The sequence below is a fragment of the Geotrypetes seraphini genome, chromosome 16 (assembly GCF_902459505.1).
Source record: "Geotrypetes seraphini chromosome 16, aGeoSer1.1, whole genome shotgun sequence".
Lineage (NCBI taxonomy): Eukaryota > Metazoa > Chordata > Amphibia > Gymnophiona > Dermophiidae > Geotrypetes > Geotrypetes seraphini.
In genome coordinates this window covers 53,667,130-53,694,227 of record NC_047099.1, presented here as the reverse complement: position 1 = coordinate 53,694,227, position 27,098 = coordinate 53,667,130, and the positions used below count along the sequence as shown (strand labels likewise).

The window sequence follows — 27,098 nt, the reverse complement described above, 5'->3', positions numbered from 1 at the left end:
CCCATCTGTTGACAGGTTCACAATCTTACTGTAGGACCTGGGGGAATAGAGAGTTAAGTGACTTGCCCAGAGGCATAGGAAGAAGGCTGGTATCAAACTCACAACCTCAGAGTGCTGAGGCAGCAGCTTTAACATCGCTAGATGAAGGCACTATCTGATTAAGAGTAGACCAAAAGTTTCCTACATTTAAGAGCTCCATACTGTGGTTAAGGTAGATTCTTAAGAGGCTGGTTAGCTTGCTTGGAGTAGGCTGTTTCTTTATTGCATCTTAGAATCTGTGTTAGAATTTTTGTCATCATGTCAGTTTGAAGGTTCTTGTCAGTGTTTAGAATCAATGTAGCAAACCTACCATACCAAAACAGCATTAAACTTAGTACTCAACCCCCTACCTTTGAATAGTGCAAAATTAGATAGAACACTAGAACAAGATAAACAGAACAAGTCAGACTGTTACAGAAACTGTACTTTAATACAGTGAGAAAGTAAGTCTTCAACAAGTACAGAAGTGATCATGAATTAGAAATGTGCAAACAAACTAGATTTGTTTTGTTATCCTGTTCATGGCACCTTCTTTTGTATAACAGTTGGTAGAATACATCAGCTCTGCTCAATAGGCAGGTTCCAGATCAAATGCCCTTATGGGTTCTCCGAGCTCTGCTTGGCAGGCAGAATCTAGATCAGCAGGTGAAATGGGCCCTGTTGGTTCCCTTAGCTCTGTTTGGCATGTAGCATCTCAATCAGAAGGTTGTTACAAGGCAGGTCCCCACCGAGGTGTTTGAGGTACAGGTAGTCTTCAGTCTGCATACAGATGGCCCGAATGTCTGTTAGCCGAAGCAGCAGTTGGCCAAGCTTGTCTATGTGCTGCTGCTGGGATGTGTATTCCATGAGACTGCAGTTCACCATCTCCTGCACATGCTCCACAAACTCAGAGTTCTGCAAATTCTTCACATCTGCAGAGGAAACAGTAACATAATCAATTGTTTTCAGTAGGAAAGGGTAAGCAAGCTTAGGGTAAAAGGAACCACTAGGGGGTAGATAAGTGAAAAGTGCAGTGGGGGGGGGGGAAGAATGTACCTGGACTGAAGAGCACCAGAAACTTCAAACAAACCATCTCATGCTGGTCAACCTGTAGGGCTTGGAACTTGGCCACGAGTTCCTGAGCACGAGTCATCAGGTTTGTCAGAGTGTCCCCAGCCTGAGAGCTGATCACAGACAGGTCAATCTGCAAAAGCAGCAGCTTATTTTCACCAAATTGGGTCTATGGTATCCTATGGTTTGATCCACATTAGAAAAAAGCAATGAAAGATGTTTTCATACTAGCTTTACCCAAGTGATGCAGTTTATCCAACACCCATGCAACATTCTAGAGCAGGGGTCTCCAAAGTACAGCCTGGAGGATACACCCAGCCTGCAATATGAACATGGAATTGTTCAGAAATGCACCAAATGGAGTAATTTTCCAATAAGAATCCATAACACAGTACTGATAAATTTCAAATGCATTAATTCAAATTGTGTTATTCACAACTTTATTTAATACTAAATTATAATTATATACTTCATGGTATTTTTGTAGTTGTTTAGCCTCGATTGACAGTGTCTAATTTGTGGTGTTGTAAGTAGCTCTAGCTTTGATTAATCTTGTAATTAGCATTTCAAAATTTGAACCTCAATTTAATAACATTTTAAACACAAGTTCCCATCATTCACATTAATGGTTATAATTTGTGATGAAAATGAGAATTTGCCGATAGTCTGTCAATGATAATTTTGTCATTAAATAATTTAAATCTCATACTCTACAAATTAGTTTATAAAATTTTCTGCTTTCAATGAAACTCATATCTAGAGTTTTCTTTTTTTAAAATGGACCTCATGGTGAAAAGTTTGGAGACCCCTGTTCTAGAGTTTAGTTTAATAGTATTTTGATCTGTTTTTCAGATTTAGCTAAAAATGGTCAGTGTATTCACTAGTTTCAGTATAATCTATCTATCAAATTGTAAAAGTGCAAATTTGATTCAATTGGGTTTCTAATGAGTTACACAGTAGGTTACCCACGGCTTGCCATGGGTAACCTGTTGAAATGGTGAGGGGGAAGTGCTCACTGTGGGTATGGGGATATTGCCATCCACTGCCCTGTGGAGCAGTGAATGGCCTTGTCCCCGCAGTTAAGGGAGGGAATGCATGTGGTCACTGATCATGCAGGGCCCTGTTCCTCCTTACCAGCCAAATCTATCTTCTGTATCTCCCTCCCTCACCTTCATGGTGCGTTTTAAGTTTAGAGAGCAACTTGCTTAAGCTGCTGGAGTCTGCATCAGAGAAGCTTCTACCCACAGACACGTGACTGCAGGCAAACTCCAGTGGCTTGAGCAAGTTACTCTCTAAACTTAAAATGTGCCACAAAGGTAAGGGAGAGGGAAGGGTGGTGGTGGAAAGAAGCAGACGCTGAAGGGAAATGGGGAAGATGGGTGTCAGACCAAGGGGGGGGGGGGGGGTGAAGGGAGAGGCACAGTAACAGAGCAAATGGAAGATGGAGAGAAGACAGTGGAATGAAGGAATTGAATGAGATGAGGAAAGCAGAAACCAAACAAAAAGGTAGAATAAATTTCTATTTTGCTTTAGGATAAATTAGTATATTAGTTGTATTGATAAAAATTTATAAACAAAGCCCTCTAGTTCAGCAGCCAGAACTTTGATTTATAAGGAAGGAATAAGCTAAATATTGCAGTACTGATGCTTGTATGGATACTGTGGGGATAGTAGTTGCGGGGATGGGATAGGACAAATTTTTTCCCCATGTCATTCTCTATTTTTAATGTCCTTTTCCTGCTATCCCAATGCCACACCCAAGATTTGAGGTTCACCTCCCAAACTCAAGAGGATGATCAGTCTCTCCTCCTAAATCCCCTTATTAGGATGCTATTATACTTCACAGTAGAGAATGACACTGGGACAAAAGTGCACCCATCCCCGCAGGACCTCAATTTCCCCATCCCCACAAGTTTTGGTGTTTGTGTCCTTGACCCATTCCTGTAAGCTCTGCCTTAACCGCACAAGCCTGAAGCACTTATGATTAAGGTGGGGCACTAAGATCCTCTGGATGGGAACTGAAGTAAAGGAGACAATTTTCCCTGTCCCCGCAGGAACTAAATTTTCCTGTCATGCCCTTTCCTGCAAGTGCTGTCCTCATCTGCATGAGCCTCAAACACTTTAAAATCATAAGTGTTCAAGGCTTGTGTGGTTAAGGTAGGGACATGAAAAGAACTTGTAGGAACAGGATGGAAAAATTAGTTCCTGCAGAGAAGGGGAAAAATTTGTCCCTGTGCAATTTTCAGTTCCCATCCAGAGGATCCTGGTACCCCATCTCAATCTACCCAAAGGATTCTGCTGTTCCATACAACAAATTTGCATTTCTATATAAGCTTACTTGGTCTTTGCTTAGATCAGCAAAAAAAGTTTGAGCCAAGGGCAGCAAACTATTGTTGCCATAAGTTGATGTGCCATGATCTGTAAGAGGCAGCATTGAAGATGAAGGGCAGTGTTATAGAAAATGCACTGTCCATAGACCTACATGTCAAGTGGTGCAAAGATAATGCATCACTACTCAAACCCACAGAGGATTTTAAAGCCTAGTCCCCTTTCTTACACCTGTCCATCAGATTCTATGTTCTACCCCCTGAGCTTTAGAGAATCAGAAAGCTTACTTGTTGTCCTGTGACCAATAAGATGCTGCTTTCTTTCCCATGGACCACTTGTCTGTAGATGTGGTCCAACATCAAGAGTTCCATCCAGCAGTTCTGGAGAAGCCTCATTTGGTCCTCCACCTTACAAAGCAAGCAACAAAGAAGCAGACAAATGAATATGGAGTTTGGATCTATTGGTAATGTAGTTCACTTTGTCTATTTTCTCAGTTGAGTTTTTGGACAGCCCTAGAGTGTGCCAGAGAATGACAAATTTGTCCCATCCCTGCAAAAACCTCAAACACTTTAAAAATCACAAGTGGGTTTGTTTGTTTTTTTATGTTAAGAAAATTAAGAAGGGGGAGGGATTATATAAATGAAGAAATAGGTAAAAGGAAATATGAAAAAGGTTAATTCAATTAAGAAGAATAGTATGGAAAGGGAGAGGGGTGTGTATTTTATTTATATATATATATATATATATATATATATATATATATATATATATATATATATATATATATATATATATATATATATATATATATATATATATATATATATATATATATATATATATATATATATATATATATATATATATATATATATATATATATATATATATATATATATATATATATATATATATATATACATACATACACACACATATATACACACACAATTGTTATTATCTTGATAGATTTATCAAGTGTATCTTTTTATGTATGTATCTTTATTGTACACTTGTTGAATGATTAAAAATGAATAAAGAATTATAAAAAAAAAATTCACAAGTGTTTGAGGCTTGTGAGGTTAAGGCAGAGCTCACAGGAATGGGACAGGGAGAGAACTCGCCAGGATGGGACAGGACAAAGTTGTCCCTGTGTCGTTCTAAATGAATGAGTTTCATAGTTTGTTTATTTAACTTTTGATTAAACGCTTATCCAAAAGGAACAAAGCATTGTACAAAGTAATTAAAAATAGCTGGGAGATGAACATTTAAGTTATTTTAGACACATAAATACAAGTGTAGATGGAGGGTGGGGGGAGGGGGTGTCTGAATTTGATTAAATTTTAGTTCACTGGATAAGTATTTTTATATGATATATTTGAATGGATATAGTGTGGGAGGGAAGGGATTAAATCTTATGTATTAAAGTTGAAATAAGAAATTCAAGTGATGTATACAATTCAATATGTCAATTTATGCACTTGATGTAAGAGATGAATAAAGAATATGAATAAAGAAAATGAATAAAGAATAAAAAAAATACACTAACTAAACAAACATACTTATGACCTGAAAATGGGGTGGGTGGGAAGGAAGAGCCGATGCTGGTACAATGGGGGGGTTGCTGCTCACACTAGAACGTTAGAGGTATGGGGAAGGGAAGCAGCATGCACGTGTGGCATCCCCCTTACTACAACAATGGGCATCAATCACATTTGTGTCTTAAACTGCTGCTAGTAATGCTGCTTTTTGACCTCCAGATGTCTAAAAGAATGCTGGATATCCCCTCACCTGTAGTTCCTTAAAGAAGATGCAACCTCTAGACCATTGTACCAAACAGAAGAGAGTTTGGTCCACCATTTTGCACATAATAGAGAAAGTGTTGAGACAGTCATGCCTTCCCCTGCTGGCCTGCTCTTGCTGCAGGTGGCCAAGTACCCGGTCACGGAGCTGCTGTTCCTCCATCTCACAGCTCATCAGCTGCTGGACCAGTGGGGGGATCTCACCAGTTGAGGCTGGTATATAGGAGCTTCCCACTATGCAGTCTGGCAAACTTCCACCTGGCTGCTCCACCTGCTTGCTCTTCTCAGGGAGAATCATGTAAGGGTTGTAGACCTGGTGGGTGGCAAGGGTCAAGTCACAGGGGGTCCCATTACCAAGCACGTGTCTGCCGTTCTTCTCAAATGAAGAACCGTCTCTGGGCTTGAAGGAAAGGGCTCCATGGTTGTAGAGAGATGGAACATCTTGATCACTGAATCCACGGGGAATATATTGCCCTGTAGGTTCTTGCTTTGGCTCAAGGATGCTATCGTTGATAAAGTTGTCATAAATGAATGTTTTCTTCTGTCGCTTCAGCTCTCGGTCTTTCCGGTACAGGGGTCCAAACTTGTTCCGCCCGCCTCGCATTCGGTTTGCTCGAACAGCTGCTTGGGAGCAAGAACACATTATGTGAAATCTTAAATCCCGCCGAAACCTCAGAGTTCCAGGTGGGATACAAGCAGTAGCACATCACTACAGATCTCTGTATAGAGTTGAACATGTTAAAAGAATTACATGCTACATACATATCAAATTGTAGACACAGTATGAGGTAATATCTAACAGCTGAACCAAGTATTTTTCAAGCTGAGAAAAAGCAGAACCAACAAGATAACAGCTGACCATAAACGCCACAAAATAAAATGGTTTGGTCCCAAATTATACCTTTTACCTTAATCAGGAACCTTGACAACTGGAGAATTACTAAATTGATTTCACCTCTAAAATTGTTTCCTGATGGATTCTTCATTGTTGTTTCAGTGTTGGGTTAATAACCTTTCAAAAAAGTTTAAGTCTCTGTATGTTAAGGAAAGTCCATCACTTATTTCATCAACAACATTTTGCTACACTAGTTCAAGCATCATACTAGCAGTTAGCGATTACTGTAACTTTGAGTAAGAGCAATTTAAGGTTACAGTTCATCCAAAACAGCAGCCAAACTGATTTTTAGAAAGGCACTTCACTGGCTTCCAGTTCATTTCAGAATCCAGTTTAAATGTGCAAGTGTAGTATTTAAAATTCTATATGGAATTTTTGCCTTTGGTCTCCATTTCCGTCAATGCTTTACGAGCTATGAGTTCAAGAACTTCTCAGTTGTATAAACTTTTCCTTCATTTAAGGGACTAAAGGTATTGAGCTATATTTCTTGTTCCTTTATATACACCTTCACTTCAATCTGGAATGAGCTTCCTGTAGAGATCATATCAATTTCTCTTCTTTATACTTTTAGAAAATCTCAAAATATTTTTAAAAATCCCCCCAAAAAAAGTTCTACTAGAAGATTTAGGATTGCACTTCATTTATGTAAACTTGAGTCAAGCTTTAAGAGAATGACCCAGTATAAAAACTAAAGGATTGCAATAGATGGATCTCATGTCAGTCTAACTCCTGCTTATATGAATATTCTCAAACAGTACATATAGTATAACAGTAAATTAGTATATACTAGCTGATCACCCGGCGTTGCCCGGATATTTATGTATCCCAAACTTCCACAGCACAGCTGCACTTCCTTATATACTGTTGAATGACTGACATCATTCCCTAAGCTTCACAATTGGTCAAAGCAGCCCCATCTATATATATATAAAATCTCTATAAAATACGTCACCTTCTTCCCACCCCCATAGTATTTTTTTCCCCAGATAGTACATGATATGTATACAGAGTTTGTTTGAAATCTCTCCATGCATTTCAGAGATATGCTGGAACATACATACAGATACATCTGATTTTATATATATATTGATTAGAATTAAAGATAGTTCGATATATTAATGAGAATTGTCATATCGTTCCTTCCTTTCAAGAAACAATATCAAAAAATCTGGAGACCATTAACAGATTTCTGTAATGAATGATTAACTTTTCCCATGATAAGATATTTGAATAGAGGGGAATGGGGTGGGATTTTATTTCTGATTATTATATACTATATCAATATTTGAATGAATTCACAATAAAGTTGATTTTATGTATTATTGATTGGGAGGGAGGAAGGGAGGGATAGGGGATTATTATATTCAATAAGAATTATATAAATTTAGATTTTACATAATAATATTAGAACTTTATATAATATTAATTTTTTTTTTAAGAAATGTTAAATTTGATGTTAATATACGAGTTAATCAAGTGTATATATTCAAGCTTCTAATGAATTTGGAACACTTGTTGTAACATAAGAAAATGAATAAAGATTTATAAAACAAAGAAACAATATCTGTATGTATGTGTGTATGTATGTTCCAGCATATCTCTGAAATGCATGGAGAGATTTCAAACAAACTCGGTATACATATCACGTACTATCTGGGGAAAAAAATACTATGGGGTGGGAAGGGGGTGACATTTTATAGAGATTTTATATATATATAGATGGGGCTGCTTTGACCAATTGTGTGAAGCTTAGGGAATGATGTCAGTCATTCATCAGTATATAAGGAAGTGCAGCTGTTCTGTGGAAGTTTGGGATACATAAATATCTGGGCAACGTCGGGTTATCAGCTAGTATTTTGTATAATTCATTTGTATTTGGCTGAATAGTAATAGTCAAACCTTGGTTTGAAAGTGTTTTGCAAGACAAGCAAAACAGTCCAGCAAACTGACTCAAACTGAGTGTTGCCTTGGTAAACAAGCACTTACTCAAGTGTCTATTTCCTCTGCGTATGTGGCAGCGGCACTGGCAGAAACTGCAGGATACAGAAGGCAAAGGCTGCTGCGGATAGGGCCCTGCATGGCTCTAGAGGCACCTGAGTGGCACATTGGGGGGGGGGGGAAGATAGGAGAGCACAGGGAGGAAGGGATGGAGGCAAGGCTGGCCCGAACCAGTGCTGTCACTGGAAAATGAAGGGCTGGGTCAGAGCATGCTGCAGGGGCTCACATGGACAGCTGGCCGTGCCTCTCCCCCCCCTCACCCCCCTCAGTGAGGGCTGCTGAGATACTGGCTGTCCACGTGAGGCCACTGGAAGCTGCTGCCAAGCCGTTACAATATGCGGAGACACCAGCACCACTTCAAACATCTCTGGAGTCAGAGAACACTAGGGCGGTTGCGTGGATGCCTGTCCTCCTGCCAGCTGCGCGTGCACCTATTCAGGTGCTTCCTGCCCAATTGTGGGGCACTGGCAAACAAGAGCTCAGGGCTGCTGCTGTTTCACCATAAACAGGGCAATCCTATGCTTTCCCCAAACTCAGGCAGGCGTTAGGTTGCTAAAAAGGCAACTGCTGACAAAGGACCCCGCTGGAGGATATGTGGCGGAGATGCTGGCAGCCGGCTAGTGGGCAACGCTTCATGGAGGACTGCTAATTCCTGGACTGCAGGTGACAGTGGTGCTCCTGATGCTGGAAGTGAAGGAAGTGTTGGGCAATGAGGGAGTGACAGTAGTCTGTCTCATTTGTTCCAGCTCCTTTTGGCCAAGGAATTTGGTTTAATTTCCCCTGCAGCTCCTTGTGACTCTGGGCAGTCACTTAACCCTCCCTCTTCTGCGTCTACTTACTATCTGTACCAGTTTTCAGGATGTGGAACAAATCATCCGAGTATCCATTATTTTCTATGGGGTCATGTGCTTTGATATACAACTGCTTTGGATTACAAGTATGCTTCTGGAACAAATTATGCTCGCAAACCAAGGAACCACTGTATATGCTGTTCAGTACAGCTCTTTACCATTTGCTAATTATAGCAAATAATTAGTTAAAAAGTTGTGTGCAACCAACCCTAGCTTGTGTACGCTAAGCATGAGATTGAGGTCAATAGAATTGGGGGGTTACCGACTGCCCCTCTCCTACCTTCCAGCTTCATGCCCACGCTGAGACACTTCTGGAAGCGACAGGCAGGGCAACGCTTGCGCTCAGCTTTGTTGATGCTGCAGTTCTGCTCCTCCAGACAGACATAGTGTTTGTTTTTCTGCACTGTCCGCTTGAAGAAGCCCTGCGCCAGAAACACATTTAAGAAAAAGAAAGCTGGGCATTTATATGTGAATAGATGCATTTTGACCTATCCTTCAAGAGTGAATCAACCCCAGTCTGGGCTTGCTTTTGAAGTTGTGGGAGACATGGCTACTAAAATACTGATTAGGGCTAGTATTTTCCTAGCATTCTGAGGAAAGTAGTGTGTGGTGTCTCAAGTTCTCATGTCCTGTATTTTCAGCTCGATAAATTGTCCCTACAAAGGGTGACATTAAAGCAGAAATTAGGTTCTTACCTGCTAATTTACTTTCTTTCAGCTTCTCCAGACCAATAGGTTAATCTTTACAAGTAGGTATATATCCAATCATGACCAGCAGGTGGAGACTGAAAACAAAACTGTGGAATAGTACACAAGAGATACCTTCCCCTATTCCTATTAGTTTGCTGAATAGCCAAGCAAAACTAACTGGAAACAGAAATAAGGAATACTCTTAACATGAGTAAACTAAAATGCCCAAATGCTGTTGGAAAATGCAGAGGAGAGATACCAAAGAAAATGTCCCCACAGCTCACCAGCTAAGCCAACCGAGCCACAGCCGATGTCATTTTTTGAGGAGCCTCAGCAGTAAGCCTTGCCCCCTAATTCAAGCAAGGCATATTGCTTTGAGAGCCTGTGGAGTCTGTTCTGTAAAAAAAAAAATATCCTGAGGTAGTGCTGATCTGCAGGGTTGCTTCCCTGTCAATTCACTGTATTTTTCTACTAACCGGCACTTTAAATTTCAGCTAGGTCACGTATGGAGCAATTGTGCACCTCAGAGGGAGAGGGACACAATTTTAGTCCAGCCTAAACTCAGCTGTTTGGGTTGGTGCCATTGTGGAGATGTTGGCAGCGGTTGTAGGTGTCTAGAGCTCCCCGACCTTAGTGCCTTGCGAGTTGGTTGGAGGCAGCCTGGTCTTCTAACTGCCTTCGGCGGGATTCTCTGAACTGCAGACAGTAGGGGTAAAAGGATTCCCTCAGCTGATTTTTCTATCAGCTGTTGCCAGCTTGCCTACTTTAGCAGCTGGGACAGTTCAGGCTTCCCAGCCGCTACAGGCCTTGGAGGGGTTATTTTTGACAGGATCTTTGCCATTTTAACAGGTCGAAGGGGGTCAACAGGGCTCTTGATCTGATGGAGTTACTTGCATGTTTCCATTTGTGGGCCTCCCATCAGCACTTCCTTTGCTTTGTGATCTTGGGTCAGCATTATCTGTTCTGTGCACTTCCCTTTGGTCTGGCCATGGCTCCCCGGACATTAGCCAAGGTTATGGTGGTTGTCGCGGCATCCTTATGGTTAAAGGGCATTCTGGTGCATCTCTACCTGGACAACTGGTTGATTTGGGTGTAGTCATTGCAGGAGAGCACCCGGGTTATGGCTCGAGTGGTGGAGTTTCTGCAGTCACTGGCCTCAGGCAGGCGGGGCACCTTAAAGTCTGTCAGAGTCTGACCCAAGTTATCCAAGTCCTCTCCAAACAAAGACCCCCAAAAGGGAAATTTAGTAACCTTAGTTTTGGATGTGGCATCTGCTGACCAAGCGTGAAGCCACAAAATACACTGCACGGCCACACCAAAGGCCATAGACTTAACTGAGGTCCGCACCAAGTCATAAAGAGCATCCGAGAGGAACGAGGCAGCCATTTCAGTCTTTGCCACCTCCTGATCCACCAAGGACCAGTCACTCGACTCGATCCAGGACCACAGGTCACTGAAACACAGCACGAGCCACCAGCCCCTCACAAATAGCCACCTGGACTCCCAAGGCAGAAACCTCAAATTCTGCTTAAGAATGGTCTCCAACTTATGCTCCTCAGAGTCCGGTAAGGCAGACCGGCCCTTAGACACGGTATACTGCTTGGAAATTGCTGAGACCACCGTATCCACCCTCTGGGATGGAATACAAATGAGCCATGGCGTGCGCCAACTGAAACAGCACCTCCAGCATATTCCACTGTGCCAGAATAATATCCCGAATATCCTAATGCATAGGAAAAGAGCAGGAAACAGTATGGATCCCCCACATATGGGGTCTCCAGTGGCACATCTTCAAAACACAGTACTGAGGAGACCTGTTGAATCAAGTCCGGTAGCTCATCCCTCTGAAAAAGGCGTACCACTGACGCCTTTTTGCCAGAAGGTAGGAAACCTGACAACCTGCCGCCAGTGGCTAGCCCCTTGAGGATCCTGAATTCCTCAAAAGGGTCCAGGTCCTCATCCAGGCTGCTCCTCAGACAACAAATCCTCATCCCAAACTATCTGTGGGTGCTTAGAGGGAGGAGAAGGGGACACCAAAGGAGAAGAGGGAGGCAAAGCTGCAGTGGGTGCAGAGGAAACCCCCTGGGTGCACACGGGACCCCCCAGCTGCCTGAAAATAAGATTCTGCACAAAGAAAAAAAAAATCAAATCAGGGGAAAACCCCCCCCGAGGTCCCAAGGGACTCCCTGCCACAGCAGGGGACCCAGCAGAAACCTGCCCCTGCTTTTTCAATACAGGGGGAAGGTCATCTGAGATTAGAGACAATGGAGGGGCCAAACTGAGAAAATGGTGAAATTCCTGCCAAAAATGCTCCCTCCAGGGCCTGTAGCGGCTGGGAAGCTTGAACAGTCCCAGCTGCTTAAAAAAACCCCCAAAAAACTCAGCTGAGAGGGAATCCTTTTGTACCCTGATGGTCGGCAGTCAAGGGAAGAAGACCAGGCCTCCCCACTGCTCCTAGCTGACTCGTGAGGCACTATGGGCGGGGAACTCTGGACGTCTGCAGCCACTGCTGACAGAGCTTCTCCACTGCACCAGCTTGAAAACTGCTTGCACAGGCTGGCTGTGAGCGCCTTACGTCTAGAACACAATGAGCACTTTTTCCCCTGTGAAGTGTTCATTGCTCCATATGTGACCTAGCTAGAGTGCCAGTTAGATGAAATACAGTAAATTTAAAAGGACAACAACCCTTCAGACCATTACTACCTCAGGATTTTTTTTTTTTAAACAGAACAAACTCCACAGGCTCTCAAAGCAATATGTCTTGCTTGATTTAGGGGGCAAAGTTTACTGCTGAGGCTCCTGTAAAAAAAAAAAAAGTTGGGAGGTGGAGAAGTGGGGGGAAGGACCCCGCTAGAGACCACTGGGTTTGACACCCCTGAGGTCAGATGGACCCCCAAACAGGGTCCACCCAAGCTCAATTCGGCCAAAACAGAGGGACAAATGCCAACAGCCCTACCAAGGGAGATGGGTACAGCTCACTCAACACCTGCTGGAGAGTTAAAGACTGATAGGAATAGGGGAAGGTATCTCTTTTGTACTTTTCCAGTTTTGTTTTCAGTCTCCACCTGCTGGTCATGATTGCTGGTCAAAAAGATTAACCTCTACTGGTCTGGAGAATGCTAAAAAATGAGTTTTCATGATTGCTCTGAATCAGTTAATGTTGCTACTGGGCCTGGCCAACGAGAGGCAAGAGGGCAGGCTGCTCAGGTTTGAATCCTATACCTGGCTTCCTTCCCCTGAGCCATCTGGGACAGGGGATTTTCCAACATAGCAACAGAATGATAGATGCAATAAAGAATGCATCCAGGAGTAGAAGATAAACATGTCAAAGTGGTAACTTAAGTCTGGTGGAACAAAAAAATGAGGCAGGTGGCACTAATTTTAGCAAGGTAGGAGCTTTCAAGAACCAAAGTCTTCTTTCATCAGATGCATGAGAAAGTGAACTCTAATCCTTGAAATGTTTATGACTCAATAAAGTCGTTACTCAGGGCAAGTACCTACCTCTGTCACATCGGGCAAGGATGAGATCACCAGTGACAGATGTTGTAGCAATCTTACCGGCATCCTTTCTACCCTTGCCACATTACCCAGGTCTACCTACAACAGAATGATCTAGAAGTTATTTTGCCTTAAAAGGCATTCTAGTTCACTGTGACACCTCAAAACTTTCCAGAGGCTGGGGGCAGTGCCAATCAGAGATCACTGCGTTAGACTGGGGGGCAGATAGAAACTGCAATTGTAGGGGCAAAAAGAGTGAAGAAAGGTATAGACAGCTACCCTGGTTCTGCTTTTCTTCAGGGAACTATAAAATTAATCAGCCAATTGGGGGTTTGCTTTAAGCTCTGTGCAATTCTGGTAAGATTCAACCTTGGTTCTGCTTAGGGATTCAAATGCCTGGTGACCTTTTGTGTGACTAGCCCCCCACCCCACCTTGCAGCTTTCACAGGTGAGCAGGCCATAGTGATATCCTGAAACTCTATCAGAGCAGATAGGGCATCTCTCCTCCGACTCTTCTTCGGCAGCAAAGCATTTCTTCTCAGACTGTGCTGTTGGCACTGTAGTGAAGGAAACAGGCTGTTAATTTTGTTACAGATGACCTATAACCAGTACACAGATAGAGAAAGATCCTGTAAGCAGAACAGACTTCCTATTAGCAGGGTGGTTGTTGCACAACTGGAGGCCTTGGTATAGGATTCATGTTCACACCATGCTCTGAGTAATTATAGGTCCTGAATGTATAGTTCCTAACTGTTTCTAAATTCTCTTTAATTTTTTAGATCCAGGTACATCCTTGATACCTTCGATTCTTCTATCCTAGCTTCAAATTCTTCAGCAGACCTTTAAATCCTTTCTTGTAAACTTTGGTCAGATCAGTTAGAAAATGCCTTATTTTACATTCCCCCTAAGAAATGGCCCACTGCCAAGGACACTTTCTACGAATTCCTCCTCACACAACAAGCCCCTACAATCTACTGACCGGAGATCTGAATATCCACTTAGAGCAGACAAGAGTAGGGTGACTCCAAAGACTTGCTATCCTTATTTCCTCACTAGACTTCTTTGTGCTGGCCCCTGAAAAAAACCATCAAAAAGGCCATCAGTTAGACCTAGTATCCTTTTCCTTCAAAGAACTAGTTAATCCCAAAATCCACTGGAAGCAAGCTGCCTGGTCGGATTCTTTATGGTCTGACCACCGACTATGCAACTTCCAAATCAGCTGGCTAGTAAAACTCGCCAAACAAACCCAAGAAGAAAAAAGGATTAATAAAATAGTAGCCAGCAGAGGCTTGGTAAATCCAGTGGAATTTTGGTCACATTACGACATAATTTCCAGCCCAGATTCAGACTCCTCGGTGGACTCTTGGACTAACACAAGTACTCAGATTCTAAACAAAATAGCCCCCAAACCAAGAAAAGTGAGAATCAAGAATTTGGAAGGCTGGTATGACACGGAGCTAGGAAACGTGAAATGAGAATTATGGAAACTCGAAAGACTATGGTTGAAATCAGGAGATAGAAGGGAGTTCGAATTGGAGACTAACTAAAAGAAGACAAGAAACTAACAGAGAAATGCACTAAGTTCTACGCCCAAAAAAAATAGGCTCAAACACCAATAGTAGAAACCTCTTTGAATTAGTTAACAATCTTTGATACTCAGGCCTTCTCTAATTCCACCTTAGATTCCCCACCATCTGCAAACGCCTTGGCCAAATTTTTTAAGAACAAAACAAACAACTTAAGATCCTCACTAACAGTCTCTACAACCAACCACTGGGCCTACCCAGTTGCTCAACACAGATGGACCTAGTTGATGTACTGGAATAACTTCACTACTCCTTCTTGGCAATAATTCTGCAAAACTTTACATGAAATACGCCGATTCCTATTGCAGATTAGACTGCTGCCCAAACATTATGAAAGTCGCTCCAGTCACCTTCAAAGCCAAACTATACCACTGGCTTTCCTCTCCATTGCAGTCCGGTACATTTCCTGAGGATTTAGGCCAGATTTTGATCACACCAATTGTAAAAAATCCTAAAGAATCTACTAAGCAGACATCTAATTAGACCCATCGCGAGCACTCCCTTATTTGTAAAGCTGATGGAAGGTTTGGTCAATCAGGACTTAGTAATGCATCTAGACAAATTCAGCATACACGACAACCAATCAGGCTTTCGATAGGGGTTCAGCACCGAAACTGTCATTGCTTCATTACTAGATTTCCTCCATAGCCTCTTCAGTCAAGGTAAAAGTGTCTTAGTTCTTAAGCAGTTCCTTCGATCTGGTCGACCATACCATTCTGATTGAGTGCTTGATGTCAGTTGGTCTTTCAGGTAATGTCTTAAAATGGTTTCATGACTTTGTCTAAACGATCGTATTAAGTCTACAGTGAAAACAAACAATCCAGTAACTGGGTAGATTCTTATGGAGTGCTGCAGGGCTCCCCCCTTTCCCCAACATTGTTCAACATTTACCTCGCCCCACTGGGGAACTTACTGCAAAGTTTTAAAAGTCAAATTCTACATCTACACAGACATCACTATTGTCATCCCCCTTACATCCCTGTCATCGGAAACAAAAAACTACCCGTCATTCATTTTAAATCAGATCGGATCATGGATGACTGAATTCAAACTAAAACTCAACTCTGACAAAACCAAATTTTTCTTAGCTAGCCCAAATGATTAAAGACTCAACAATTTTTGTGAACGGCCAGGTCTTCCCTATAAATGATTCAATAAAGATTCTGGGAGTGACCCTGGACAGACACCTTACCCTAAAATGTTCTCACGGACGTTTTGGTTAGCAAATGCTTCTCGATCTTATGGAAACTCAGAACCATCAGAAAATTTTGACACAGTATCATTCCGCTTATTGGTTCAATCTTCCATTCTAAGCACACTTGACTACTGCATCATTTATTTGGGTACCTTAAAAAAAACCTACAAAGACTCCGAATCATCCAAAATTCAGCGGTTCGACTGATCTTTGAGCTGAGAAAATGGGAACACATCAGTCCCTACTATCAAAAACTTCACTGGCTGCCCTTGGAAGCACGAGTTTTGTTTAAATTTTTTTGCCTTTGCTACAAAGCAATTTTCGGCTTGGCCCCTATGTACCTGGTTTCTCAATTTAATCTGGGCAGTTCCATCAGGTCTGCACGCAGAATTCATTTGTTCTCCTTTCCATCATTAAAGGATTGCCGCTACAAAAGATTCAACAGAACTCTTGCCTCCCAGACAGGTAAATGGAATGACTGGCTGGCTAACATCATCCTCTACTCCTCATCTTACCTCAATTTTAGAAAATCAATAAAAACAAATTTGTTTAACCAACTGTAACCTAGGTATCTATCGCTTCACTCCTCCCATCCTGTACCTTACTTATCGTTGACTTTGCTTGTAACTTCTCCAGCATTGTATTGTAACTACTTTAATGACCTTGCATTGTATTGCAACTACTCCAGTGACTTTGCATTGTAACTACTTTGCTGATTATCCAGCGCCTCTTGTTGTAAACCGCCTTGAACTATCATGGCTTTGGTGGTATATAAAAAATAAATCATTATATTTGACTCCTGGTGACCAGTGAGTGACCTCCCGACCACCCTTTGTGGTTCTTTTAGCATGAACCAGGAGTGGTTGCTACCTTGAAGCATGGAGGATTAGGTGATTTGCCCAAGGCCACAAGAAGCTACTTGGGCCTTCTGGTTCACAGCCTGATGTTTTTTACTATTAGGCCAGTGGTTCTTAAACCTGTCCTGGGAGACCCCCAGTCAGTTGGATTTTCAAGATATCCCTAATAAATATGCATGAGGCAGGATTGCATATAAGAGGTGAGAGGCATGCAAATCTGCCTTGGCATATTAGGGATATCTTGAAAACCCAACTGACTGGGGGCCCCCCCAGGACAGGTTTAATTATTGCATTAGGCTGTTGCTCTACTTGGGGGCTACTGTATAAAGGATTTTCTAAAGCTAGTGTGTTTCTGGAAGCTGCTTCCAATTTTAAAGTCAGACCATGTGATATCTTATCACAAGTTCCACTGGCTTCCTATTGAGGCCAGAGTATTTCTTGTTTGTTTGGATGTCTGTTATACGGTCTCGCATGGTTTGGCACCTAATTATCGTGGACCATTTTAATTTTCATGAGACCTAGATGCTCATTGTCTATCACAACTTTATTTGCATTTCCTTCTGGAAAAGGCTGCATATTTAAATATTTTCAGTTTGCTTTCATTTCAAGCAGCCAGTTGGGATGACTTCTGCAGATTTAGATTAGTCAAATTCTTATTTGCATTTTAGGAGACTATTGAAAACTTATCTGTTTGTTAAATTTTTTGAAAACTGATTTATACTTAACTGTGATTTACTTAGTCTTATTTTGCTAAATGCACTGATCTGAAAGATTGTGGTATATAAATTTAGGTTATGTAATTATTTTATTTTTAATAAGAGCCCAGGTTCTAGAACTTTTCCTTACTTGGCATATTGATAAGACTAGATTTCAACTTCTGTACATGTAGATGTGGTACACCAATGCGAAAATCTTAAATATAGTTTCTCATCTTTCACCCCCACTGACCTAAGCAACATTGCCCTTTTAAATCTCTTGCCCCATCATTCAACCCCCCAATCCCCAGACTTCACCCTCAAATCTTTCCCATTTCATTCACCCCCATGGACTTCAGTAGTATCACCCATTTAAATATCTCCTCTCTACCTTATTCATCCTCAGATTTCAAGTGTCACCTTCTTAAATACCTCTTCCATATCATTTACCTTCACAGGCACCGCCATGAATGACAGTAGACTGGGAGATAATCGCTGCTTTAGGCCATTGATCTTGAGGTTCTTTGGAGTGAGACTCCCAACACAATGTTAGCGATAGACCATTCCCACCCTGACTTACCTAATACATCGTCCACCATGAAAAAGTTTGGTGTAAACCCAGTCTCCATAGCCTAGCCACAGCAAAAAGAAAGCTTGTGGGTTTCTTTTAGGTACATGTAAAAAATGCTGGGGCACACGGTTATCAGTGCAGCCTTGCCATGCCGTCAGCAACAGTGAAATGCAGAAGGGCTGAGAGATGTTCTCCCACAGAGAATCTTTCCTGGACTTTGCCCACTCAGTGCTGTATCATAAAGTCCAGACTGTGCCTGAGGGATGAAGCTCCCAATCAGATAAGCAGAGGCCGTTGGCCTGGCTGCAGCATTTGCCCTGGAGGTTCATGGGAGATTAGCGTGGGTGTACTGCTGATAACTCTTTGACATGATATCAGAAGGCAAGTCGACTTATTCCAGAGAAAGGCAGTATGTTTAGAGACTGGGATGAAAAACTATGCATAGTGAATTTGGAGGGAAGGGGGCTTACTAATTTGCTCCAGGTAATTAGAGACAAGCCTAGTCAACATTGCAATGGTTCCAGCTTAAAAAAAAAAAGTTAGTGGGGGAAGACAATGACTAAAAGGAACAGACAATAGGTCCCAGCATGCACTGGGGAAGGACACAGACAAGCACAGAAATCACTGGAGGGGGGGAGGGGGGAAGTGATTCTATTAATTGTAAAAAGCACAAACTACAGGTCCTAACATGCTCTGGGGAGAGACCAACACAAGACCTGTACACAGACTCCTTCAGACAGAAGACATTCATTGCCAGTATCCAATTTAGACTGCTGGCACACAAACAGGTAAGACATATGGGGTGTAAGAGCACCAAGTGGTGCATAGTAAGGGGTTTCAGACTGCCCCGGGCACCTTCTGCAAGTACCATCTCAAAGTATTTGCCTTGTATCTATTTGGCATAGACTATTTGGTGTAATGGGCCCCATCTTGTGGAACCCTCTTCTATTTCTTCAGTGTGTAATTAAACTCTGGAATTCATTGCTTGAGAATATGGTGAAATCAGTTAGCTTAGCAGGGTTTAAAAAGGGTTTGGATAGTTTTCTAAAAGAGTCCATAAGCCATCATTAAGATGGATGTGGTTAGAGTCCACTGCTTTTTCCTAGGATAATCAGCATAATATCTGTTTTACTACTTGGGATCTAGGTAGGTACTTGCGACCTGGGTTGGCCACTGTTGGAAACAAGATACTGGGCTTGATGGACCTTTGGTCTGTCCCAGTATGGGAACTCTTATGCGAGCCAAGTACAGTATAGGACAGTCAAGCCATTGTGACATCACTGATGAGGTTGGCTGTTAGGCATTGGTGGAATGAGGCTTTAACATCACAATCTCAGCTCTGGAATATTGCTACTCTTTAGGTTTCTGCCAGGTACTTGGGACCTGAGTTTGCCACAGGAAACAGGATACTTTTGTCTGTCCCAGTATGGCAATTATGTTTTTACTAGCACTCCAACTGGAGAACTCCCTTATTAGGTTAAAGGCCTGGCTAAATATCTATTTACTAAGGCCAATGGCCCTCAATTGTTTGAGAAAAGGCACTGCCCACAAGATGAGTAAAAACAGACTTAAGTAAGCAATATAATTTGTTTACATTTTGGGCCCAAAATGGGTGCCCTCTGCACAGAAATTGGCAAGATTGATACACCTGGCATAGCACATTCATTAAAGATCGTACAGACTATATATTCAATTAGCCCCTCCTGCCTGTCTGCTCATTGGGCAGAGCAGTACAGTTCAAACTCCCAAATCCTTCATACCTACTTCCTGTCTCTCCACCCCTTATTCCTCAGACCCTGACCATATTTCCAGCTGCCCATATCTAGGCACTGGTCTCTTCACATGCTTGCCCCTCACGTGATGTGCTTAGACTCTTTTTTAAAGCAATAGTCCTTATGGTAAATTCTATTGATACCTCGATACAATGTTCATTTGACTGTAGGCATTGTATTCAATGTCTCAGGAATGCCCCCCCGCCCTCCCATCCTTTTGAGTCAGCAATACTTGTTACTTGTATGTGTACACAATGATAAACTCCTGGAATTTTACCAGTATTTCATTTAGTTTTCCATTACCACTATTAATATTTTCATTATAATGCTACTTCTTTAGTGACCCCCCTGCCTTATTAGAATTATATGTATAAGTAATATCTTTATAATTTTTGTAGTTAGACTATGCCTGATCATATGCAAGTGTTATTCAACTTAAATACCACCCCCCTTTGTGTTATTCTGCAATAATTAACACCATTAGAAAATTAGTATTTTAATTTCTCACAATTTTAAACTGCTGGGGTTTGTTTGTTTGTTTGTAAATCTTTGCTAGGTAGTTAATTTATCCGGTGTCAGGTCAAAAGCGCGCCGGGACAAAGGCGCGAGCAGACAATTGAGCGCAGTGCGGAGGCACGCGCCGAAGAAAATTACTGTTTAGGGCTCCGACGGGGGGCAACCCCCCCACTTTACTTACTACAAATTGCACCGCGTTGTGGGGGGTTTGCCCCCCAAATTTTACTGAAAACTTCACTTTTCCCTGTTTTTAGTAAAATGTGGGGGGTTACAACCCCCCAAACCCCCCACAACACCGGCGTGATTTGTAGTAAGTAAACTGGGGGTGCTCCCCAACAAAACACCCTGTCGGAGCCCCTAAAAACAGTAATTTTCTTCAGCGCGCGCCTCCGTCTTGCGCTCAGTTGTCGGCGCGCGCCTTTGTCTATGAACCAATTTATCCTTAGGGGGTTCAGAATTGTGGAGTAGCAAGCAGTGCTTAGTGCAAGTATACCAACTCTTATACCCCACAAGAGAACAAGAATTCAGTGCAATTCACAAGTCAACTTACCCTCAGCCAAGGAAACTACTAATACATCATTTAAAAAATTGTTTTAAGCAGAGAAAATAAAAGGTTTAGTGCTTTCTGAAACCAATAGCAAGATACAAGCTGTCTCAACTCAACAGGTAAGCCATTCTATATTTTAGGTCCTTGGTAAGCAAATGTAACTTCAAACATGCTTACAAAGAGTGTTATGTAGCAAAAGTAAAATTTAAGCTTTCATCACTGATGTCCCAGAGCTAATGAATGACTTTGGAACATTTATAGCCAAGGTTAGTCCACCTGAATTTAATCCATAAATAAGCCATATAGGCAATTTTAATTTAATTATTTCATTGACAACCAACATAGCTTCATCAGTAAAAGACTAACATATCTAGTAGTACCACAATAAAGTGGATTACAGTAATCTAAATAGGGGAAGAAATACAGCCTATGAAACTTCAAAAGATATCCTGACCCAGTAATGATCTTATTGATCTGTTCTTCTTGAAGGAAAAAAATACAATGCATTAATTTGATCTTCAGAAGTAAGGTTAGAATCAATAACCAAGAACTTTTACTTTTCTTTCAACCTTCAGGATTTCTCCAGAAAGCAATTTTAATTCTATTCTTGGGAGTAAATCATACTCCAGCCATAATATTTTTTCTAATTAAGCCTAAAAAATTACTCAGCTCTTCCAAAAAAACATACAGGTCTCTTCATATTTAAAAGCGTCAGGAGTACAGAATCCTCAAATATTTTTTTAAAAAGTTTGAGAACTTTAGGGCTCCCACCCTGACCCCTCCACAGCCATGGGGTGGTCTAGCCGTGAAACAGGACAGGATCAATCTTCCTAAGCTCCTACCCCATGCAGATCTGCCATCAAAAATGGCTGCCTCAAGTTCCCACACTGATCATGAGACCACAAGAATTCACAAGATCAACGTAGCAACTTGAGGTAGCCATTTTTGATTACGGGCAGGAGCCTAGCTAATTGCTCCTGTCCCACTTCTCTGCTGGACCACCCCATGGCTTTAAAGGTAAGCTGAGGAGGGGTCTGGGAGACATAAGTGAATCCACAAATCTTAAACCCATAAATTTGGATGGGGGAAGTGTAGCTTCATCAAAATCATCCTTAGCTAAACAAAGCAGAAAAATAGCTGCATAAGAATAGACATGACCATGTTTATTTTTCAAAGCTCTTAAAATAGACATTAAACAGTGAAGGGGATAGTGGCAAGCCTTGAGGCACCCCACATAATGATCTCCAAGATTGCTCTTAAGAGCCAATCTTGTTGGAAGATACTAGTAACTACAAACCTTATGCATTAGGAGCAGCCTTTACTCAGTTCACAAGGGACACTTCAATTGGGTGGGATAGATCTTTGGATGCTTATCTTTTCATTTCTTTTGAATAGCTAGCAACAAATAGGCTCCTAATCTAATCCTTAGGTTTGTATACCGCATCTTCTCCACGTTTGTAGAACTCAGCACAGTTTACAGGAAATGAAATAGGAAGGAACTACAATAAAGGGTTAGAGGTTGAAGTATGAAGAATATTTAGAGAACTTGGGATGCCAGATATGAAGAGTTTTTTTGAGGACTTGGGATACCAAAGTTGGAGAGAGGCTTACATTTTTGAGAAAAGCCAGGTTTTCAAATGTTTGCAGAAAACTTGCAGCTCAAGTTCCAAAGAGGGGAGGTAACGTTGTTCAAGAGCTCAGTGATTTTGAAGGGGAGGGAGATCCCTAGCTTTCCTGTATGGGAAATGCCTTTTAGCAAGGGGAAGGATAGTTTTAATTTGTGGGAGGGTCTGGTGGTATTAGGGTTTGAATAATTCCAAGAAAGAGGGATAAAGGGAGGATACCGTGTAGGATTTTGAAGGTTAGACATGCGCATTTAAAGTGGACCCTGGCGATTATCGGAAGCCAGTGAAGCTTGGACAGGAGCAGGGAGACATGGTCAAATTTACTTTTAGCAAAGATGAGCTTGGCTGCAGCATTCTGAATCCGCTGAAGTCTTATGAAGGTGTTTCTTAGTTAGGCTTAAATAGATAGAGTTGCAATAGTCCAATCTGGAAAGGATGATGGATTGGACGAGGGTAAAATGTTTTTGATGGAAGCAGGATGTAACTTTCCTCCTGCTAAAAAGAAAGGCCATACTAAGACACCAGAGGGAGACATGGGTTTTGGTTTGGTTTTTTTAATTAGTAAAGCAGTAGGACCAACTTTGGATCCCGAGTGCCAGTATCCCAGATGCAAGACGCTAGTTCTTGTTCATGTTCCCCTACTGCAACCCAGTGGTACCCCACACAAGCAAGCTATATAGCAGGGGTGTCCAACCTTTTGGCTTCCCTGGGCCGCATTGACCGAAATAAATGTTTCTGGGGCCGCACCAATGCGCAAACGCTGCAGCAGGACAGAGGAGGGAGCCGGCAAGATGGTAAACACCCGGGGGCAGCAGAGGAAAACGCTGCATCGTCCTCGACCGGGGCCGCACAAAATACTTCACGGGGCCGCATACGGCCCTCGGGCCGCAGGTTGGACACCCCTGCTATATAGACCAGCAAATGTTCTATTTTGCAGTTTTAAGACTGTGTGCGCACACTTTTTTTTCCATATTTTTCTCATCCAGTACAATAGCCCTAAATTGATTCTTATCTGTCTTGTGGGCTAGAGATACAGCTACTATCTTGGCTGCATCCTGAAAAGAAGCAGATACAGGAAAGAGAAGATTGGCTCTTAGGAAGAAAAAAAAAAAAGCGGGTTTATAAGAAAACCAAACCTAAGGCATGTTTGTCCGAGATTGCCGAGCTGGGGTGGTGGAGGGGAACCAAAAAAAGGTTTATAGGTGATCGCCACTTATCTAGGGAATGAGAGAAAAACGAATTGAACTGGACCGATGTTCGAGCACTCGGCAGGCTGCCCACGAGCGCTAGAGCCGCGCGCCGCCTCTCCAACGGGCGCGTCGCGCGCCGGCAGCCTCTGACGTCGGCGGAAAGGCTTCCGGCCGAGGCGCGGGGCGCGCGAGGAGCCGTTGGCCCGCCGCGTCAGTGAGGCGGAGCGAGCCCGGCCCCGAAGATAACGGCCGGGCGGGAGCAGGCCCGAAGGCGACAGCGGAGGTAGGGGGGGGGGGAGAAATGATTTGGGGGTTTTTGAATTGACGCGCGAATTGCGTCAGTTTTGATACTTTACAGTTGCCGTCTCTATTTTCGCACTGTTCAGGAAGAAATGCCTTGGTTTCTTTTCCTCTAGGAATCTTGAATCTTAAGGTGTTTTTTTAAAAAATATATTAGTACTTTTAGTTTTTGGTCCCGTATTTGCATAGGGGTTATCTGTGTTCTGGTAGGAATAAATATTGAGAAGCATACAGTGGGCATTGTGTAGTTTAATTTTCTGGTTAACCATTATGTGTTGTAAATAAGATTATATTGTGTATATATATGAAAAGTGAACAGAAAAAAAAAACAGTTAAAATTGGTACTATTATTGGGCAGGGTCTGGCCCACAACTAGCCCAGTGTTTCTCAACCACTAGTCCACAAACTAATTTTAAATCCTCCAGTCCATAGGTGTAAAAAGGTTGAATAACACTGCTCTAGAAGGTCATGACCAAAATTTCAAAGTTGAATGCTTTAAATTCTTAAGTTCTTCAAGTTTTAGGAACAAAGCTAAGTGTCAGAGAAACATGCAATAAAATGTAGTGCTAGAAGAAAATTGTGGTCATGACTTCAGACTCACAGTTGCAACAGCCAACACCCTCCTGAGCTCCATTCCAACTGCAATTCCTTGTGAGCTTGAACAAGTCACCTACCTCTTCATTGCCCCAGGTACAAAATAAAACAAGTACCTGTCTAAAAAAATATGTAAACCACCTTGATGGTAACCACACAACAAAAGTGGTAGAGAAGTCCTAAACCCCCTTCACTCTTTTCTAGGAATTGAGCTTTTTCTCCAGGGAAATTTGCCAACCACATCCATTGTGATTGTACTGAGAAAAGGTTCCATTTAAACTACAGAGCTACCCTCTCCCCCACCAAAATATTTGTATAACATACCTGATTAGCTTGTGCACAGCCATTGTCATGCTGCAGGAAGTGCTTCTGTGGTCGTTTACTGCTCCTACTGCCTTATGTAGCCTATTGGCTGGAATATCTGACCAATGGGCTGCAGGAGGAAGAGAGAGAGCTGTTTGATAGCCTATTGGTTGGCTGTGTCTGACTGATTGGCTCCAGGGAGAGGAGGGGGCAGTTGTAACCAAGGATACAGGCACTGTCCTGCCTGCAGCTGCCAATGGGGAGGGAAGAGCAGAAAATTAAGTCATAACTTTATTGGCAAAACAATTTGATGTATTGCCACAATAATATATTCAGCAATGAAGGTAAGGACTGAGAAGTCCTGGGAGAAGAATAGAGGAGTTGGAAGGGGTGAAAGGGTTTGAAAGGAGTTACTGGCTGGGAGACAGAATGTAGCTGGGAAGAGCTGGAGGTGGCAGAAAGCAGCTCTAAAGGGAGGAAAGCTGTGGGTTGAGGAATAGTAAGGGATAAGTGAACTGAAGGGAGTTATTGCCCAGGAGAGAGAATTCTACAATGAAAGTCTGGAAGTACCATGTTTCCCCAAAAATAAGTCAGGGTCTTATATTAATTTGTGTTCCAAAAAACACACTAAGGCTTATTTTCAGGGAATGTCTTATTTTTTTTCATATACAACAGTCATCTCTCCCTTCCTCTCCTCCACCCCAATTCTTCCTCTTTCCTTTCTCTATCCCCACCCCCACCCCCCATGTGCAGCATCTTTCCTCGCCTCTCACCCATCCCCTTGTACAGCAGCTCCCGAGGCCTCCAAAAACAGCGGAGCGCTTTGAACAGGCTGCTTCACACCCTTCCTTACCGGGGCCGGGCTTTTCCTCTGCAGCATCATTCTATCCCTCTCTCCCATCCCTCTGTGCAGCAGAACCCCACTGACCCTCCCACCATAAGCCTGACATACTTCCACTCCCAAAGAATCCAAAACAGCAGCAGAGGGAAGGCCCCGGTGAGGAAGGCAGCGAAGCAGCCCTTTCAGAGTGCTGCCGTTGGTTTTGGAGGCCTTGGGATGGTTGAGAGGCAAGGAAAGATGCTACACATGGGGGTGAGGGAGAGAAAGGAAAGAGGAAGAATTGGGGTGGAGGAGAAGAAGAGAGAGATGATTGGCAAATCAGGCAGCACTAGTGTCAGGGATGGAGTCGGAGAGCGTCGGGTGGCTTCAGGGATCAATCTTAACTAGGGCTTATTTTTGGGGTAGGGCTTATATTAGGAGCATCTTTAAAAATCATGCTAGGGCTTATTTTCGGGGAAATAGGAGATGTAAGAGGAATAGGGACATGCACTGGTAATGAAGCTGTGGGGAGGGAAATCAGTAAATTGAAAGGGGTTGTTGACCGAGAGAGAAGTGTGCTGTGAAAGGCTGGAAGTAACAGAAAGGAGATGTGAGGGGGAGAGGGGCTAGGTGATGGAGACATGGAGCAGGAGTGGAGCTGTGGGGAGAAGAATAGAAAGGTCCAAGAGGGGGTGAAGGGGACTGAAAGGGGTTTATGACTGGGAGAAAGAAGAGTGTGGTAGCCCTATTAGTCCAATTTTAAAGGTAATAAATAGAAATAAAACAAAGGAAAGGAAATAATTCGAGAATATATATATATATATATATATGTGTGTGTGTGTGTGTGTGGGACGGTGTAAAACATAAAAGCATTCCAATGACGGTCTCATGGGGAGACAGAGGAAGGTGACAGATGGGTGATAACAGGGTGACAAAGCAGTTATAATTTTATGGTTTAGAAATGTGATAGGTAGCCCAGATGTTTGTTAAGTCTTGTCTGGTGGGTCTCAAAATATTTCAGAATTTTAACTTCAGAAATGATATGTTCCTGGATGGTTCTGAAGTTTCTTTCTAGTATTCTCACCATAAAATAATTCATGCAGTGCTCTGGTCTGGCAAAATGCTGTCCTACAGAGGTATCACCCTGGTAAGCACTGTGGTGTTTGATGTGGTGCTGATGTAAACCGAGCTTAGTCTTAATCATTTGGCCTGTCTCTCCAGTATAGTATCCTCCGTCACATTTTTTTGTATTGAATATGCACTACTTTTGAAGATGAGCTTGTGTAGGAACCTCTAATGGCTGATGTTTTTCCTATGTGGGGTATCCTGCAATATATGGTGGCACAGTTTCCAGCTTGGTATATTACAGAGATGTGT

General features: G+C 42.4%; 1 protein-coding gene across 1 annotated transcript; it reads right to left on the bottom strand.

The window, feature by feature from the left end:
* Window positions 1-448: 448 nt before the first annotated feature.
* LOC117349827 (nuclear receptor subfamily 5 group A member 2-like) lies at window positions 449-18,112 on the bottom strand. The gene is made up of 8 exons (XM_033923422.1): window positions 18,064-18,112; window positions 14,130-14,147; window positions 13,583-13,707; window positions 9,244-9,385; window positions 5,209-5,840; window positions 3,705-3,824; window positions 1,075-1,222; window positions 449-950 (listed from the first exon to the last, which is right to left on the bottom strand). Exons 1-8 carry the CDS (start codon window positions 18,110-18,112, stop codon window positions 709-711), a joined length of 1,476 nt encoding a protein of 491 aa, XP_033779313.1. The 3' UTR covers window positions 449-708.
* Between the last annotated feature and the right edge of the window lie 8,986 nt (window positions 18,113-27,098).

Coding starts and splice junctions, on each gene's coding strand:
- LOC117349827 (XM_033923422.1), bottom strand. CDS start 18,112: ATGGAGACTGGGTTTACACCAAACTTTTTCATGGTGGACGATGTATTA. Junction 5,841..9,243: donor CGTGGGCATGAAGCTGGAAG/GTAGGAGAGGGG, acceptor GCTCCCAAGCAG/CTGTTCGAGCAAACCGAATG. Junction 1,223..3,704: donor TATTGGTCACAGGACAACAA/GTAAGCTTTCTG, acceptor CTGCTTTTGCAG/ATTGACCTGTCTGTGATCAG.